Below are 20,037 nucleotides of genomic sequence, written 5' to 3'. Positions count from 1 at the left end.
CTGCTCACATATCTGTATTTTCATCTGTGACTTCATTTATGTTTCTATGTTTGATTTTAACAACTATGCTGATCGAGTAAATGCATGTCTGTGCTTCCATGATACAAGCCTGCCTTCATATGTATACTGTAAGTGGTTTTGTGTGTTATATTTATGCCCTCTGCTTAGCAGTAAGAGGGGGTATTTTACATTACTATAATATTAAATTAAGACTGATGTGCATGGAATATAGTGCAAAAGAATACTCATACAAGATGAGGGGCAGCTGTTGAGTCACACTTAGTACAGGTATGCATCTCATTACAAAATAGTTAAGTGGCCCATGTACAGTCAATTCTTACAAACAATATTCACAGACAGACAGACAGACAGACAGACAGACAGACAGGCAGGCAGGCAGACAGACAGACAGACAGACAGACAGACACACACACACACACACACACACACACACAAAACTTATTAGTGGCACACATACCCTGGTCTGAAGGATGTTGAGTGCCAGTAAGCCACTTATCTCTGCTGCCACAGCCAGGATCAGAAGAGTTAGGTACTGCAAAAAGGAGCAGTGTTAAGTACAGTTTAGGTCATACATTTCAGGTTTTATTATATATATATATATATAAATATATACAGTACATCCCCCTAGTACATGTCTATGTGGGCAGCAGAGGACATCGTGTACTAGGAATTCAGGTACTGTGAATACATAAACTTATGGGAAAAATTACTTATGGGTGGCACCCCCCTTCATGGGCAACCCTTGAGACGCCTTTCAGACCTAAGTATTGTATTATACAGGGAAACTATCTAAGACATATTACCTAAGATAAAGTAAACCAACAAGATTATGGCTTTACTAGGTAAATCAACAAGGATATGGCTTAACTAAACCAACAAGAATATGGCTGCTCACCTTTACCTGTTATTGCTTCTTGGGAGGGCAATGTCGCGTACTCGGGGTAACCCCGGATATGGGCCACTCTTTGCTGCCCATCTCGCTTACAAGGAGTTCAATTCGTGTACTAATAAAAAATACGCTCGAAAACTTTTGAGATACAGGATGTTAAAGCAATTGGACGATAGTTAGAGGGTTGGGAAAGGTCACCCTTCTTTGGGACTGGCTGAATGAGAGCAAACTTCCAGCAAGAAGGAAAGGTACAAGTTGATAGACAAAGGCGTAAGAGCTTGCCTAGGCAGGGTGTAAGCCCAGAAGCACAGTTCTTGAGAACAAGAGGAGGGACTCCATCAGGCCCATATCCCTTATTAATACTGAGGCCTGTGATGGCAGAAAATATATCAGCTGAAGAAATTTTAATGCCAGCCATGAGGAAGTCAGAGTCAGAGGGGGGAAGTGATGGAGGAACAGCACCGGAATCGTCTAAGGTGGAATTGGAGGAGAAAGTCTGAGCGAAGAGATCTGCTTTATCAGTAGAAGAAATAGCTACAGAGCCATCAGAGTAGAAAAGAGGAGGGAAGGATGATGAGGTAAAGTTGTTAAAAAGGTTTTTGGCAAGGTGCCAGAAGGAGTGGGAAGAATTCAAGTTGGAGAGTTGAGAGCATTTAGTACGGATGAAATTATTTTTAGAAGAGCGAAGAACAGACTTAGCATGATTCTGGACAGAAATGTATAAAAGATGTGATTCACGGGTGGGTTGGCTCCGGTACCTATTATAGGCCCTCTCCCTGTTGCGGACAGCATTAGAACAAGCGTGATTAAACCAAGGCTTTCTTGCATCAGTCAGAGGATATGAGAAAGGAATGTATGCTTCCATGCCTGAGAGAATAACCTCCGTAATGCGCAAGGCACACTCAGATGGCTCCCAGCCATGGAAGCAATAAAAATTCCAGGGAAAATCAAAGAAGTACTGCCTGAGGGCCCCCCAGTCCGCAGCTCCAAAGTGCCACAGACGACGCTTCTTTGGAGGGTCCACAGGCCATACCGGAGCGATAGGACAGGTTAAGGTGATAAGGTTGTGATCGGAGGAGCCCAACGGAGAGAAAAGATTAAGTGTATATGCAGACGTATTGGTAGTAGGAAGAGGTCAAGTATGTTGGAGCTCTCTCCAAGGCGGTCAGGGATACAGGTAGGGTGCTGTACAAGCGGCTCTAGGTCATTAACCCTTTAAACGCGGATCGTCGCGTTTGCGACGCTCGGTGAAATGGACATAACAGCGGAACGTCGCGTTTGCGATTCTAGTAAATTTTGAATAACCGCGGGCAAACAGGCTCCAGCTGGTATTGTCTATCAGTACCACCACCATTTAGCTACAATTAGCATACTTTACCTTTGTACTACTACCTCCGTTGTTGCCAAGTATCGCGTTTTTTTCCCCCTCCCCCCCACCACCACGGCCCAGCCAGCCTGGCTGTGATACATGGCAGTGCTCTGACTGCTCAGAACTGTAAATCTGCGCTCTCCTCTCACAAGCAGTTTATGCTAATAGGAAATGCTTGTTTCCCCGGTTGTAACACTAGCTTTTTTTCGCACGGTTTGCCCATGGTTAGCGTTAGTTTACCGCAGGCTTTCAAAGTGACATTATGGCGAGTTCTAGCTCTTCCGAGTCAGTGCAAGCGGCTGACAGGAACGAGAATAAAGTGACGGGCGTAAGGCAGAATAAAAAGCGTGCCGCGGTGATCTTTTGGGAAGTAATATGATTGAAAATAATGTAGTATACATGTTTTTAGCTGTGAAAATAGAAATGTTTGTCGAGTGACGGGAAGACCGCTACCGCGCTGCATGTCGGCCGTATGCTCCGTTGATTTTAGCCTTATTTTTAGTGCTTATTGTACAAATACGGATTCCAAACTACCTTTACATTGTAGTATAAAGTTTACTGTCACAGAATGGGGCTGTGGTAGAGGGGAAACCAGGTTGCTGGAGGTGTGAAAGTGAAGATTTGGTTACCCAACTTTGCAAGTCTCCACAAGTCCTTGGGTAGTCCACGAAGGCTCAACACCTGTCTCTGGAGAAAGCTGAATGTAAGTACTATCTGCCATACCAAGTATAATGTTCTAGGGTTAATCTCAGATTTTTGGCTAATATTTTCCTACAGGTACTCAAACCACGATACAACCCCGCCACTCGGGAGGGGAGGGGGGTCGACTGTTCACGGCCGCATTTAAAGGGTTAAGGATAGAAAAGGTGTAGGCTAGTTCACCAGGTGGATTAGTGAAAGAAGAGGAGAGCCAAAGGTGGTGGTGAACATTGAAATCTCCTAGAATGGAGATTTCAGAGAAAGGAGAAATGGATAGAATGTGTTCCATCACAGAAGTAAGATAGTCAAAGAATTTTTGATAGTTGGTTTGAATTAGGAGATAAGTAAACAGCGCAGACATATTTAGTCAGAGAATGGCAGGAAAGCCGAAGCCAGAGTGTAGAGAATTCAGAAGAATCGAGTTCAGGAACACGAGAGGAAGATAAGTCGTTGCGTACATAGACGCAACATCCACCTTTGGCTTTGAAATGAGTATAGAGAAAGCAGGAGGATGCAGAAAAGGGTTTGTTGTCAGCTGCCTCAGACAGCTGAGTCTCAGTTAGAAAAAGAAGGTGAGGTTTAGAGAGGGAGAGGTGGTGCTCAACAGAGCGAATGTTAGAGGAAAGGCCGCGAATGTTGCAGAAATGTAGAAGAAGAGAGTCAGACAGTGGTTCCAAGCAGCTCGAGTCATCACCGGGAGAGTAGCGGAAGGTGGGGGCATTTATGGTCCCCCCCCCCAGGGACTCCGAGGCCACGTGTAGTGCTGCCATGATTTTTTTAATTTTGGAAAAGGAAGTGAAGTGTGTACTGTGCATGTAGTTTGCTGTTGACAGTTAGAGAAACTTGTATTGGAGAGCATGCTGGCCTACTCTCTGTGTTACTGAGACACTGAAAAAGTTCAACAAAGGGGATGGTCGGGACCTACTCCCACGGGCTGATGAAACGGGAGCTCCAGCTCTCCCTGTCATTAGCTTTTCATCCACCTTGGGAGTAATAATAATAATATGTCACCAAATAATATGGAATGACAAAAATGCCTAATACAAATCATATAGCCTGTGAAATACCCACCCCATGGAGGAGCCACAGAAGAGGTGGCATAACACCCACCCCACGGTGGAACCATGGGGAGGCATGCAGAGCGCGCAGAGTGCCAGGGCCAGATGGTCCTATGTCCCGCTTCACCATGCATCCCTCTTCCTCTCAAGCAGATCCAACAAGAGGTATGCAGTGCTGGTACACTACACTCCAGTCAGACCAGCACTCACAAGACTCAGGGTGGGACTTGTTTTCATACAGTCCCATGTAGGCCCTTGGCAGTAGAGCCCACCGGACCTGCCATCACAAGAAGAGGAAAGACCACCAGTCTTCCTAGACCTATGTATCCCAAGGGGAGCAGAAGGCGGAGCAGAGTCCACTGAACCTGCTGTAGAGGAAGAGTCCACCAGACCTGCTGTAGAGGGAGAGTCCATCAAACCTCCCTCTTCTGCCACCCACCTTCGGGAGCAGGGGCATCAGAACGTCTATCGGACTTTCCCCACCTGTAGTCCCAGGGAAGGAAGCAGAGCTGTGGTAGAGTCCACCGGACCTGCCACAGAGGGGGAATCCACCAGATACCCCTAGGCTGTGACTTTCCCCTGGCAGCAGGACAGCGGTAGAGTCCAGTGGATCTGCCGCAGGAGTCAGAAAGTCCACTGGACTTCCTCCTCCTGCTGTCCCCGGGACGGGTGGTGCCCCAGCAAATTCCACTGGATTTGTCTGGCGGAGGGAGAGTCCTCTGGACCTCATTCCTCCACTACCCCAGCAAGGAGCCTTGGCAGAATCCTCTGGACCTACCAGGCGAAAGGAGAGTCCTCCGGACCTTCTTCTACTGCCTCGGAATGGAGTTCTGGCAGAGTCCATTGGACCCGCCTAGCCGAGGGAGAGACCACTGGTCGTCCCTCCTCCATTACCCTGAGGGCTCCTGCCAAAGGCGACGTCCCTGGCTCGGGCCGCCCCTCCAGAGGCCAAGCGAGACACCCCTCAACCTGTACCACTAAGGGTGGAGATTGCTCCCCTACAGGGCTTCTGTTGGAGAGTGTCTGGAGCAGACCTGTTGTGAGCCTGGGTGTCCTGTCCCTGCAACCGAGCCACCGACGCCCCCAGCAGCTGTTGGACTCCCCGAGAGTGAGCGGCTGCAGACGACCCCTGACAGGCTCCTCCTCCTGATGAGACCACAGCCCCCCGGCCTCGAGGGGCGCCCCAACGACCCCGGCCCCGGACCAGCCTGGACCCTACACCAGGACTCCCACCACAGCCAAGGGCAGGCGCTGAGCAGTGCACCTACTGGCCCTATTTGGCCCCAGTCCCAAGGGCCACCACACCCGTAAGGCCCCCACCAGAAAGGGCCTCCCACCACGACGCCCTCCAGCCTACACCAGACACCTGAGTGTGCAGCCCGAGACCAAAGCCTCTCCCGAGAGCGCACCCCTGACGGCCCCCCTCCCACACTTGGCCACCACCTGCACCTACCTGTGGCCTTGACTCTGTGTGATCCTTATGTCCCATATATAGTGCTGTGCTGTGTTTTGTATTATGCAAGTCCACTGTACGTTTATAAGGTAATATACGTGTAAGACTGGTTAGCCTGTGTTTGAGCCCTATTCCTTTGTTGCATGCTCTGTCCCGGCCCTGAACAAAAGAACCCAAGTCCATGCCCGTATGCTGAGTTCAAGAAGCTGAACCCAGAATACGTTGCATAACAGCCTGTAATCCTAGCCCGGACCTACAATATGATACCAGCCTAGCCATTTTTCCGACACGCCTGCGCAAAAAATTAACAAATTTATGGTTATCACATAATTATACTTGGCGTGGGTCACCGCGTCCAAGCCAATCATATCAAACACCCAAATCTGCAGTTTAGCCTACGCCCGACTGATTTTACGCAACGGCTGAAGGGGAGTCATAGTAATGTTAGGAGGGTAGGGCTGGGAGAAAGCACAGACGGGGAAACAGATGATAGCAGTTGTGACTGGTGTATGGTGCAGGTTTGGCTAATTGGACTGTTGCGACTGGCGTTAGCTTTTGACCGTCCACCCCATAAATTAAGAAGCAAGTAAGGAGACTTCTTTAACCTCCTCTGTAGCAGTTAGTGGCGCTCGAGTTCAAGTCAAAGCGTCCCCCAAACATGAGCCCAGTACCAACCCAAACTGAGCCATATACAACGGCAAGCAACAACTGGCCCCCAACCCCACTCCCTCTTCCTCCGCACTAGAGACCCTATACGTCTCTACTCCGCACATTTGACATCCTCGACAGCCATTTTCCAAGTCACCAGATACCGCCTTTCACGAACCGCCCGTACTGTTGCTGTTACGCTGTTACTTTCACTCACGAGGCGGGCAGTGACTTTTTCTTTTTTTTTCTTTACTTCTCGCCTAATTCATTTTCTTGGCAGCCTCTTTCCCTCTAATCTCTTTAAAATTTGCCTTCCTGTTACAGTCGGATTGTCTGTTTATTTAACTTTCGCTCACTGGCGGGAAGCGATAAATTTTTTAACTTCTCGGATAATTTATTCCCTTGACAGTCAATACCTCTCCTTTCTTCTTGAAATTTTGTCTTTCTGTTACACGGTTGATATATTCTCTTCGGCATTTGATTTTTTCCCCCTCGGCGATGACAAGCGTAGTCTTGCTACCTCCAGACAATTTTACTCAACTCATGAAAGATCTCTCGCACCAATGGGAATAATGAAGTTTGCATATAATGACAAAACTAAAAATAATCCCAAGCTAAGCAAAGTCGTAGGATGGAATCATGAATAAAATACGTCATTGGCCTGAATCAGGACTGATAATATTACATTAAACTGTTCTCATAGCAGCCTGCTTCCACTCCTCAGTTCTCTCCATATTCCTCGCTAACCATTTTTACCATACGGAAGGGTCTATTCATCTGCCTTCCTCTCTTCTTTTTACAGGTACTATATTCACAGGCAGCCTCCTAATCCTCTCATGTTTCCATTTAACTTTCGTCTTTCTCTCTATATTCTTTTTCAACAGGTCATATGTTCTCAGGCAGCCTGCTAATCCTCTCATCTTCCCCCTTAGCTGGCTCCTGTAATACAATATATCCTAGGAAAGAGAAAACACTCCACTTAATTTCCAGAGACGTACGAACACAGGTGAAAGCCCGCCAACAGTTCGTGCCATCACTGCGTCCTGCCTTCCCTACTTGTATTTCTCACTCTTCTGGAACGTCATGGAGTATTATACTCTTTCTTCTCATACTTTTCTATATCGCTGTTAATCTGGTAATATCTTCCAACACCATAGTCGGCAGGGGAGCGCAGGTGAACTTTTAACATAATACCAACATTTTTTTTCCCCTCTCCCGAAGGCCGACAATAAAAACGTGAAAACTGTCACTGAAACACTTGCCAAACATTAGTACACAAGGGTCAACAATTCCACTTTCTCCCAGCGTTGTTACGTTGTAGTAGTCAACAAGGCCTGACGCGGGTGTTTTTCCTCGGTGGGATGGTTCGCCACAGCAAAATTAATGAGCCCGCGTGTTACGCCGATTTAAATGCGATAAAGGTGACTTAATAATCACTGACGAGGTTTAACCCCTTCAGTCGGAGTCAGATAAAGTAGTTTCTTTCATACTGTATATATATATATATATATATATATATATATATATATATATATATATATATATATATAATAGTATACAGTATATATATATATATATATATATATATATATATATATATATATATATATATATATATATATATATATATATATATATATATATATATATATATATATATATATATATATATATATATATATATATAAAATAGTATATATATAAAAAATAGTATATATATATATATAAAATAGTATATATATATATTAGTATATATATACATATATATATATATAGTATACATATATCTCATCATCAGCCGTTCGTGTATCCACTGCAGGACCGGCCTATCCCGACCGAAGTCGGGATGATACAGCCAATGTATCTCTACCAAGTGGCTTAGGCTGTTTGGTAGAGATTGTACAGTATGTAGGGTGAGATGTGCTTGTAAGTGTAACTGTTGTGTTGGAGTGGCTTTGGATGTGTGTGTAGTCTGTGAACCAAGTGTTTTCGACCCGCGCAAGCCGAATGGGTGCAAGCATACTTTATAGTCACCCCTTGTGTCCGCCAATGCAGTACGTGGCCGGGTGAACACTTCCAAAGTTAATTACCCTGGCGGGGCGCGAACCCTGGTTCACCGGTGTACGAAACGCACACTCAGAGGCTCTCTCTCTCTCTCTCTCTCTCTCTCTCTCTATGCTACTATTGGAGCTTTTATTTGGCCTGCGGTTCTGCGTTAGTACTGAAGAGATTTATGGACATTATATCTAACCTTTCAAGTTCAAAAAATCTAATTTGAATAAAGCCATCCGGCCGTTCTAAAAAATTAATAAAATAGGAGTTCCTTCAATGATGGGGTTCAACCATACGTATAGGCAGGCGTGCATAAGTCGGACTGTGCAACGGGAGACGGCGCCTCTCACATACACCATGAGCCAAGGGGAGGGTATCTTGTACCCCCCCTCCCCCCAGGATCCTCCGTGGGTGGCCTCATTTTGTTCAGGAGACACTTCTGATCACAAAAACAAGATGTTAACAGAAATCCATAGGGATCGGAGAAAGTTATGGTCAATTTTCCAAGATTGCCGCCATGAATTCAGGCATAATCACTAATTTACTCAGTTACTAATTTATTGGTCAAAATCACGTTTTTAGTGACCAGAGTGTTCAATAATTATGTTAACCATGAACCAGTCCAGGTTTTGCTATACAGCAATATATCTAATCAGAATATTGCACATAAAATGACACTTTCTGGGATTAAATGCATTGTTTATGTTTTCTTTTGAAAGTAAGAGTACACATATTAACAACGGTTTCTATGAACACTAGATGTTATGCATGAATTGATCATTTTTATTATATGCATGATATTCACTTCAGCAACCATTTTGAGAGGTCATACCAACACCATGTTCAAACAGTGAACATGTGTGCATGTCTCATTTACAAGTGTGTATACTGCTCCCAGCCCTTGCCATGCACGGTTGTGATGGCTAAATAATAAGCTTGGGCTATTTTTAACCGTACAGGTACCAGTACCTAACAGAAAATAAAGCATGCTTGGCCTTTGGGTAGGTCCCCTAAAATTTTAATGGTCGCCCAAATTATTAAAAAAAAAAAAAAATTGATAGATATTATGTGTGCTAATACGCTACCTTCATTTCCAGGTGTTGGTTGTAGCTGCATGTCCATGTTTGGGCTAGAAGCATGAGTAACCCAAGGAAAAGACATAAAGGGGAACCTGACTTAGATGGTGGTGGTGGTATTTTAGAGACTGTTAAGGAAAGTGGTGATCTTTCACCAAAGTGTATTATACATTTTCCCGGAAGCACTTCCGATAAATTCACAGTGCTTTCTGAAGAATGTTTCAACAAACTTCAGGACATATGTAGACGGAGGATGGTGCAGCCCAAAGGATCACCGAACAGAATGTCAGAAATATGCATACAAATCCCTTCTTCATATTCAGAGGAACAAAATTTAGGTTATCATCAGGACTGTTATCAACGCTTTACTGGCAACCTGAATCGCCTTATACCTGAAGAAAGTTTAACATCCAGGTCTCAGAGGAATAAATCAAATGTAGGAATTATCTTCCCTGCAGAGTGTATATTTTGTGACAAAAAAGGAAGATGCAAAATGAAAAGGAAAGTTGCATGGACAACAGAACCACTTGCCAAGTTTGAATTTGATGGAGGTGAAACAGTTCTCCAGTCAGCAGAATCTAAAAATGACTACCCATTATTAAGGAAGATTAAGGGTTATGACTTGTTTGCATGTGAAGCTCAATATCATCCAAGCTGTCGCAAAGACTATACTCGAAAGCCACTTTGACTTAGCACAGATAACAGTAAGATGTCGCAACAAACTGACATGGAAGCAACCCATAGTAGTGCCTTTCGTAAAGTGTGTGCTACAATAGAAGACAGAATAATACAGAGTCAAGATGTGATGCTTCTGAAAGATCTGAAAGTAAAATATACTTCTGCACTAGAAGAAACTCCATTTGCTAACCCTAGGTACCGGATAGAAAATTTGATGGTGAAACTCACAACTCACAAAGCACTATGGGAAACAGTTATCGTTTGTGCAGCTTGAAGGTTCAAAATTCCAGTCACGTGTCGTGTATGCAACCTCAACTCGACTGGATATTCTTGCTCAAAAGGGTTCCAGAGGGTACTTGCTAAACTTGGAGAAGAATGGTGCGTCCCAAAAGAGGTCATTTCTGGTCTGAAAGCATTCACATGTGCAATATACGGAAGAAGTCGTATCACAAGTGTAGATGAACTGAGATGTATCCTTATCAAAGAAAAATGTGAAAGTAAATCTGGAAAACTAAGCAACCTGCAGAATATCGACCTCTCCAGTTTTCAACCATGCAGGAGGGCGCTCATACAACACATTCGCAGAGCAAACTATCAGATGGCAATATGGAGAAGTGCAAGTAAACCTATCATTGAAGTACCCAGTGCTACGGATGGTCATGGTTGGACAAATGTAGATGGTGAAATGGTGCCTCTATGGTATGAAGGAAACTGCCTACCACAAATCCTTGTGGATGACTGTAGGATTCTTGCTGACAAGGATGTAGAGGGCTATGACAGTGGTAGTGAAGACGATAATGAGGATTTGTGAGAGCTGACTGACAGTGACATAGAGGATGACTACTGATTCTATATACTTTTCCCAGAAACTTTGTGCTAATACACATTTATAAAATCTTGAAACATACATGAAGTGGAAGGTCTGACTGTGCGAGAAAACTGTACTTCATCAAAATAATCATGGCTCTTAGAAGTTTTATATGAATCCTGAAGTTTTTACACTTTTATCACCTTAGCAACCACTATCAGTACAGGACAAACCCAATGACCAAGCCAGGTTTACTTTCTGTTAGGTACCTGTATGGCTAAAAATAGCCCAAGTTTTTCATTTATCATAATAATGCATGGCAAGGGCTGGGAGCAGTATATACACTTGTAAATGAGACATACGCACATGTTCACTGTTTGAACATGGTGTTGCTATGACCTCTCAAAATGGTTGCTGAAGTGAATATCATGCATATAATAAAAATGATCATTTCATGCATAACATCTAGTGTTCATAGAAACCGTTGTTAATATGTGTACTTTTACTTTCAAAAGAAAACATAAACAATGCATTTAATTATCCCAGAAAGTGTCATTTTATGTGCAATATTCTGATTAGATATATTGCTGTATAGCAAAACCTGGACTGGTTCATGGTTAACATAATTATTGAACACTCTTCTCACTAAAAACGTGATTTTGACCAATAAATTAGTTAATATATGTCGTCTGTAAGATAACTGAGTAAATTAGAGATAATGCCTGAATTCATGGCGGCAATCTTGGAAAATTTACCATAACTTTCTCCGATCCCTATGGATTTCTGTTAACATCTTGTTTTTGTGATCAGATGTGTCTCCTGAACAAAATGAGGCCACCCACGGAAGATCCTGGCGGGGTACATGTTCCCCCCTCTGCTGGCTCATGGCCTAACAGCAATGCCTGTTAACTGTGCAGACTTGCTGAATGATTCAAACAATATGAACTTCGGGGCCTCTTAATACTTTTTCAATATACTGTATACGTGGAGAACGGAAGAGGTTGGGACAAGGAGAGTGGCTCTCGAAAGTACCATAGCATAATGAGTCTCACCCCCTGTTTATAAACATGGTTTTACATTTCCATTCAAAAGGAAAAACTAAATGCAAACGAAAACTATTAGCTTCCACCAAGGGGATGGTGTATTATTATGCTAACCTGTGTATTCGAAATACTGCATGAACTTGCCATTGTCTCCAGTAACGAATGCATGATTAATATTATATAAGGGACAACAAATGTTTCATGTGATATAAGTAGCAGGAATGACAAAATAATGACTGCATGAAGAGTTTTTAACACTGTAAGTAAAATAACGAATGTACGATAAGTTTAGTCACAGTTTTTTCTAATCCAATGGGAGATCTGCTTGGCGCGTGTAAAACCCACGGGCGTTTACCACAGTCCAATACGGAAATCATTAGCTCCCGTTTCTTCTTAGGTTAACATACTGATATAAAATGCTATTAGTTTTAAACAGACAACTAATACATGACAGAGTTCTAATAATCTGAATCCGATGGTGTATTTTGTTTCATTCTAGCTGTCAGTTTTATTCAGATGAGGATAGGTTTTCGAAATGGAGGGGTTATAGCCTTCATTAACACCTTCACAACTACAGGTGCATAAAAATCATTGGATAATACTGTCTGTTGGGAGTCTGGCTAATAAATACGCCATCGAAGTGAAGGAATCAAACAGTGATCTAATAAGCGCCTCCCCAATTTTAACGTAAAGCTGATGTAACGAATGCATGCATGATATAACGAGCTTTTAGTCACGTTAAAGTACTGGTTACAATATGGCTGCACGCAAAATCTCACATAGCCTACTGATAGTGCTACACCTAAATTCACTGCACTCACGCACGAAGCCCAATCATTCAACACTTTTAATTCCGGAAAAGCAATTATGAATACCTTTCTAATTTATCCATCGAAGCAAATTATTCAACACTTATAATTACCCAGACAATGGACTTTCCTCGACCGCGTGCCCTGCGTCGACCCATGGAACAGTCAAATGGGGGGAAAGGAATGGAAGGAGGGGATAAAGGAATGGGTGTGGTCAGCAAAGGAGTGGGTGGGATGGCCTGAAATGTTGGTGGACTAGAGTGACTGGGGTAGGAAAAGTATGTTCTGTGAAATCGGTGTTGTAGGATTAGTAACTGCAGTGTGGGTAAGGTTATCTGGAGACACCCTTGCAGAACGAGTGTGCTGGGGGAGTAAAGGAATAAGCATGGAGAACAATAAATAACATGAATAAATGGTGGGATGCGTTGAAACTGTGGTGGGGAGAGATCATGAGATCTACCCTATGAAAATGGGTGACGTACGATTAATGGTTTCAGCGTTGTGAGGGCTTATTTCACTTTTTTTTTTCTAACTAGAACAAGTAGGCATTGTTCTCATATGCCTGGCAAACATATTCTTTCTGCAGGACATCTACAGTATTTCATACTCATGTACTTCAGATAAGGAGAGACGCTTCATGTCAATCAAAGTCTGTATCTATCTACATCCATCTACCTAAATCTATACCCATCTATCTAAACATCTATCAATCTATCTACCTACCTATCTACATACGGGTTAAAAAAATATATAAGCAAGCTAAAGAGGAAAACCACACTTGGGATAATAAGGTTAAGACGCAAACACTACCCGCACACCACAAAACAATGCACAGGTTACGCAGAGAAATCTAAGAGTGTGAAGGTAATACCATGGCTAAAACTACGCGAATGTGAAGGGAAGGAACAGAAAATAATGTACTTTATTAGTCAATTAACGAGAAAATAAAAACATGTAAATAAAATAAATATAAATAAATAAAATAGAACGGGAATACGCCATAAATACTCGGATTAAATAAAAGCAAAACCGTATGTGGGCAATCGGGAGGAAGAGGATTAAAGAAAAAACTGTATCGTGCCAACAAATAAATGATGACAAAAATCTATCTATCTACCTATCTATCTATAGCCCGACGCCCTAATCCCGCAAAAGGGTGGCCGCAGACAAAACGCCTCCAAGTCACTCTGTCACCCACCATTTGACTCCCCTCCCCCAACTCACCCCTCCCTCCATCATATAAATAAATAGGAAATTTAGAGAGAGAGAGAGAGAGAGATCAAGGCGACACTACGAAGCCTGCCCCCTCTCCCCTCCCAGCATGTTGCTTAACTTTCGGGCTCCTATGACTCACTCTCAGTTAAATAAAAATCACCCATCTTCAACTAGAAAACAGTACCAGGAAGGGAGGGTTAACTCACCAATCTCAGGACGCACAACACCTCCGACGCTCCGGCAAGCCACCCTACCAGGCCGGTTAGGAAGAAGAGGAAGCCCACACCCAGGACGCTGTAGGTGAAGATCTGGCAAGGAAGGAGGGAATTGAATACGTCATTAGTGCCCGTGGGGTGAGAACTATGGCAATGGTTACGATGTTTTAGCCTCTTCAATGCCATGAGCTTTCCCCCCCCCCCCCGCTTCAGTCGTGCTACTTAACAGGCAATTGTATTCAGCTTAGGAGGAGGGGTGTCGTCGTGGAGAGACAGTACATACAACAAAAGGTGATGATGAGGCTGTATCTAGCTCCCTCAGCTAAAAAATACATCTCTCTTAAACTGAATAAAATCGTCTGGACGGTAAGAATAAAATGCAAACTACGTCATCGGTCTGAAGAGGTAACACTCATGCTCATCCGACTGACTCACAGCAGAATAAAATCGTTTGGCGATAGCTGGAACAAAATACTAAAGTTGTTCCTAGCATGAAAGGACTCACTAAGTACCATTATCAAACCCGATGAGTTTTCAGAAAGTTATGAAGTACTGGTATGTATGTGGTCAACGCATGTATGTAATTATGCATGTATAACTCTTGGTATATTAGTGAAATATACAATGAATGTCGACATCATGATTTCTCGAAAACGTTTTTAACCAGTTATGCGTAAAGCCAGACGTTTTTATCGAGGTAATACGTCACCACTCAGAATGAAGAGGCCCAACGGTATCCCCTCCTTAAAAAAAAAAAATAAATAAATCGGTCCCTGTTCAGCGGAGTGGTACATTTATTAAGGACACGCAGTAGGGCTAAAACCAAACTGCACCTAAAACTTTATTACACACACACACACACACACACACACACACACACACACACACACACACACACACACAGCCACCAGAAAGACATCTGAGCGCTGCGTTCGAACGTTCACATGACATCAAATTTCACGCACACTTTACTTCCTACGTCTGGGAGCGAGACGAGTGAGATGGAAGTGATAATATTAAATGACAGACAAACACACTGACCGAACGAGAGAGAGAGAGAGAGAGAGAGAGAGAGAGAGAGAGAGAGAGAGAGAGAATTTGTGAAAGGAGGTTATGACGTGAGCTTTCTCACCTGTGGTCGCAGTTATACAACCTCACCTAACACACACACACACACACACACACACACACACACACACGGAAACATACACAGTACACATACTTGTACACATACACACTCGTACACATATACTGTACACATCCACACACACCCACACCCACACACAGGAAACACTCGTTACTTTTACAGTTATTATAAATAAATTAACATTCAGTGTGTAATAATTATATCTCAAAATATCAGACAATCTTGCAATCTCAATACCGCTAAAAAATGCAAGTCATCAGCCTTTCACTACAGCCATTGAGAGTTTACTGCCGGCACACTTTGATTTATTTCTGACATAATCTTGGTCTTTAATTTGGAAATACATTGTTGGGCATTTTATTATGACTATTAGAAAGTTATTTTGCACTACTATATATTTTTAATAACATTCACACACACACACACACACACACACACACACACACACACACACACACACACACACACACACACCATCAAGATCGGACCTGATTTTTTCAGGAAATTGTAATGACATGCAGAAATTACAGTATCACTGCCCCCTAGGAAAGTGACCACCTGGTTATGGAGACGGAGGCATTGGGTGGGGACACGGGAGAAAGTGAAGAGACATATCGACAGAACAGATATAACTATGGGAGAGCGATATTTGACTCCTTAAGACAATATTTCGGAAATATGGACTGGAGTGAAACTGAGAGGGGGGAAAAATATCAAGGAGAAACATAATATCTTTATGAAAATATACGGGGAGGGAGTCAGAAACCATGTTCCTAAAGTTGCTGCAAAGGAAGACACAAAGATTGATTTAATAAAAGGTGTTGGGAGGCACATGAAATTAGGAATACAGCATGGGATAAAGTAACAAAAAAGATATACCGAAAAGCTTGAGAAAAGTACAAAGAAATAAAAAATGAATACGGTATGTAATTGTAAGAAGAGAGAAGGAACAAAAATACGAGATGGATATCGTTAATAAAAGCAAAAAAAGAACCCATGCCGTTATACAGGTCTGTTAATAGTCAATGAGAACAAAGAACAGCATATTAAGATTGAGAGACGGCGATGCAATACATGAAAAAGATGAGGAAATGTGTAACATAATGAATAATAAACTGCAGTCGGTAGTTGTAACAGAAGAGGAATTCCTAGAACCTGTAACAGAGACGCAACCCCTGAAACTGGAAACTGTAGTTGTTGAGAGAAATGAGATACGCCAGTTGATGAAGGGTACAGATGAGAGAAAGGCAATGGAACCAGATGAAGTAGCTGGCTGGATCTTGAAAGAATGTGCAGACCAAAAAGTGTGGCCTAGTTATGATATCATGAGGTTTTCCACAGAAAGTGGGAAGCTACCTACTGAATGGAAAACAGCAAAAATAGTTCCGATTTATAAAGGTGGTGACAGGGAGGACCCGCTTAACTACAGACTGGTCTTCCTCACTAGTCTAGTCTGCAAACTATGTGAAAATGTCATTAGAAAAAGATGAAAAACACTCCTTGAAGGGCATTCGGTAAGAACGTCCAAACAATATGGATTTAGAAGAAGAGTCGTCTTGTGTTACGAACTTGCTGAACTTCTATAGTAGAGTGACAGACATTGTTTAAGAAAGGGAAGGATGGGAAGTCTGTATTTACCTGGATTTAAAGATGGCTTTTGATGGAGTGCGACAGGGAAGTTTATTATCGAAACTGAAAACCTGTGGAGGTGTACAAGGAAAACTGTTGAAAAGGATGGAAAATTATTTGATAGACATATAAGAACCGTAATATGAGACAAGTTTTCCCTGTGGAAAAAGGTAACTAGTGGAGTGCCCCAGGGTTCGTGTTGGCCCCAGTTATGTTCTTAATATATATACAGTATATATATAAATGACATGCCAGAAGAGTTGAGTATATGAGTTTATTTGGTGACGATGCAAAAATTATAAAACATATTAAAGGAGTAAATTATTGTATGGAACCGCAAAAAGATCTAGATAAAATCTACATGTGGAGTCAAACGTGGAAAATTTAACTCAGAATTAATAAATGTCATGTACTGCAAATGGGAGTCAGTGATAAGAGACCATGATATGTGTACGATATGGGAGATGAAATAATATGGAAGACAAAAGAAAAGGAATACTGACCACTATGACAGTGGTATTTAATCATATGGATGATGAGATGCTGAGTAGTTAACAGTGACCACAAGATCGAGACTGGAACACGCAGCTGTGATATGGTCGCCACACTAGAAAAAACATACCAGAAAACCAGAAGGAATACAAAGGATAGCCACAAAATTGGTACCAAGCTTGAGGGAGTTGTCGTATGAGGAGAGATTAAAAAAGCTGAAATTGCCAAACCTGAGTGAGAGAAGAGAGAGGGGAGAACTGACTGCAATGTTTGGAGGAGTAAGAGGAAGAGAACGTATGGACAGAGAGGACCTCTTTGTGAATGATGATGGAAGAACAAGAGGACATAATTCAAGCTGATGAAGAATCGATGCCTCAGTGATGTAAGGAAATTTAGTTTTCCAAACAGAACTACGGACAATTGGAATAATTCTGAGGGAGAGGTGTCGCGAGCAGAGAGCATCCATGTGTTTAAATCTTGACTAGATAAATATTTATGGAAAAGAGACGGGACAACACGAACTTAGCTCAAATCCTGTATAATACAATTAGGGAAATGCACACACACACACACACACACACACACACACACACACACACACACACACACACACACACACACACACACACACACACACACACACACACACACACACACACGTCCCATTTACATAGTCCTTTATCCAAAGTTGACCGAGAGTTTCGTCCTTTTGCGATTTATTTCAGGTATCTCTGGGGCAAACGGAGACCACGCTATAGTTCTACAACCTTTCCACAGAACATCCTCGTGGCTAGCATCATATTCTAGTGTTAATCTACTGTTAGTACTGAGTATTTGTGATGGGTAGATGAGAATTTTAGGCCCTATGAATAAAAACAGTATGAAACACTACCCGGTACCTTCTTGCACCCTGTCCTGGCCTACAGACTTGTACAGGTGAAATGACTTACCAATGTGCCTGAGAAGAAGCGGGAGACCGTGATGGAGGTGGCCAGGACCCAACCCATGTACCCCAGCAAACAGCACCCCACAACCTGCAACAGTAATGCACCGGATGAAGAAGACCAGGGGTGTGATAAGTGGAGCTGGGTTGTGATGTATGAACCAGCGCTGTGATACATGGATCAGGGTTGTAATAAATGGACCAGAGTTGAGGTATATAGACTAACGTTGTGATATATGGAGCAGGGTTGTGATAAATGGATCAGGGTTGTAATACATGCGGCAGGGTTGTGATAAATGGATCAGGGTTGTAATACATGCGGCAGGGTTGTGATACACGGAGCAGGGTTGTGATAAATGGAGCAGGATTGTGATATATGGAGCAGGGTTGTGATATATGGACCATGGTTGTGATAAATGGAGAAGGGTTGTGATGAACGGAGCAGGGTTGTGATAAATGGAGCAGGGTTGTGATAAATGGAGCAGGGTTGTTATAAATGGACCATGGTTGTGATACATGGCCCAGGGTTGTGGCTTATTTGTATTCGCAGTTTCAGATTACGTAAGTGTCCATGAACAGACCGAAAAGTTATCATACTTTGTCACAACAATAACATATGATACGAAAACCAAAGAACCAACATAAGAATATGCATACAATACGAATGGTTAAATTACCGGCCCATTAAAATAAGTTATAATGAAGAACGCTTAAAGGTTAAAATATGAAACTGAAATATGATATGAAATAACTAAAACCACCATAATATTAACATACTAAAAAAACTGTAATAAAGACCATCAAATATATGTAATGTATCTGAAAATATACATGCACATGTAAGCTCTCTCTCTCTCTCTCTCTCTCTCTCTCTCTCACACACACACACACACACACACACACACACACACACACACACACACACACACACACAATGAAAACTAAGCTATAAAACACAGATTAACCCAAACCACAATAACAGAAAGAAAAAACACACGACAATAAATCTAAAAAAAATACCAACACAAAATAGACCCGGTAGGTAACTTTCAACATCACGCCCTCTGCACAGTAAAAGTCTAGTGTTAAATATTTCTGTGTACACTTTCTCTTCTCCTTGTGTTACTGAGCAGTGGGAAAGGTTTAGACGAAGTAAATAATCCATCATCCAAATAATTATGACAACCATACCGTACTTTGGTTATTCAATCTCATGTGATATTATTACCGTATAGACCTTAGTCCCGCTACGTATGTTTGCATAACGAAGCTTAATCTCAATTTAATCGAAAACTGCTTCTGTAAGCTAAGAATGGAGCGGCTAGTAAATACAGTGGAGAGAGAGAGAGAGAGAGAGAGAGAGAGAGAGAGAGAGAGAGAGAGAGAGAGAGAGAGAGAGAGAGAGAGAGAGAGAGAGAGAGACAGCGCACCTTCTGTAAATAGGCAAAATCTACGGTTGTGATCATGACTAACATGCCTCATTCTGGATGCTGTCTTCCTCTAGATTGATGCCCCCGGGTGAAGTGAGTAATGTGATGCGGTGGTGAGGCGTGAAGTGATGAAGTGCTGTGAGATGGATAAAGTGCGTGGGCGATGGCGGCCCGGGTGAAGTGAGTAATGTGACACAGTGGTGAGGCGTGAAGTGATGAAGTGTGGTGAGATGGATAAGGTGCGTGGGAGATGGCATGTGATGCAAGTGCGTGGGTGATAGCATGTGAGGTGAAGTGGAGAGTGTGTGTGACTGACGATGTGCTGGATGTAAATAATGCCTGGGTGAGTATGATACCACTATA

General features: G+C 42.7%; 1 protein-coding gene across 1 annotated transcript in view; it reads right to left on the bottom strand.

Moving 5' to 3' along the window:
- The window catches only part of LOC145392394 (tetraspanin-2A-like), a 71,030-nt gene that overhangs the window by 7,772 nt on the left and 43,221 nt on the right, over positions 1-20,037 (bottom strand). The window contains exons 2-4 of the mRNA XM_080266796.1: positions 18,252-18,335; positions 14,025-14,126; positions 479-553 (exon numbers count right to left, since the gene is read on the bottom strand). Coding sequence (XP_080122922.1) covers positions 479-553; positions 14,025-14,126; positions 18,252-18,335 — 261 coding nt within the window. The remainder of the gene's footprint in view (positions 1-478; positions 554-14,024; positions 14,127-18,251; positions 18,336-20,037) is intronic.

Source organism: Coenobita brevimanus, chromosome 22 (assembly GCF_032717465.1).
Source record: "Coenobita brevimanus isolate Jiangsu-jjx chromosome 22, ASM3271746v2, whole genome shotgun sequence".
Classification (NCBI taxonomy): domain Eukaryota; kingdom Metazoa; phylum Arthropoda; class Malacostraca; order Decapoda; family Coenobitidae; genus Coenobita; species Coenobita brevimanus.
The sequence above is the reverse complement of the archived record's forward strand: the minus strand, read 5'-3'. Positions and strand labels throughout refer to the sequence as shown.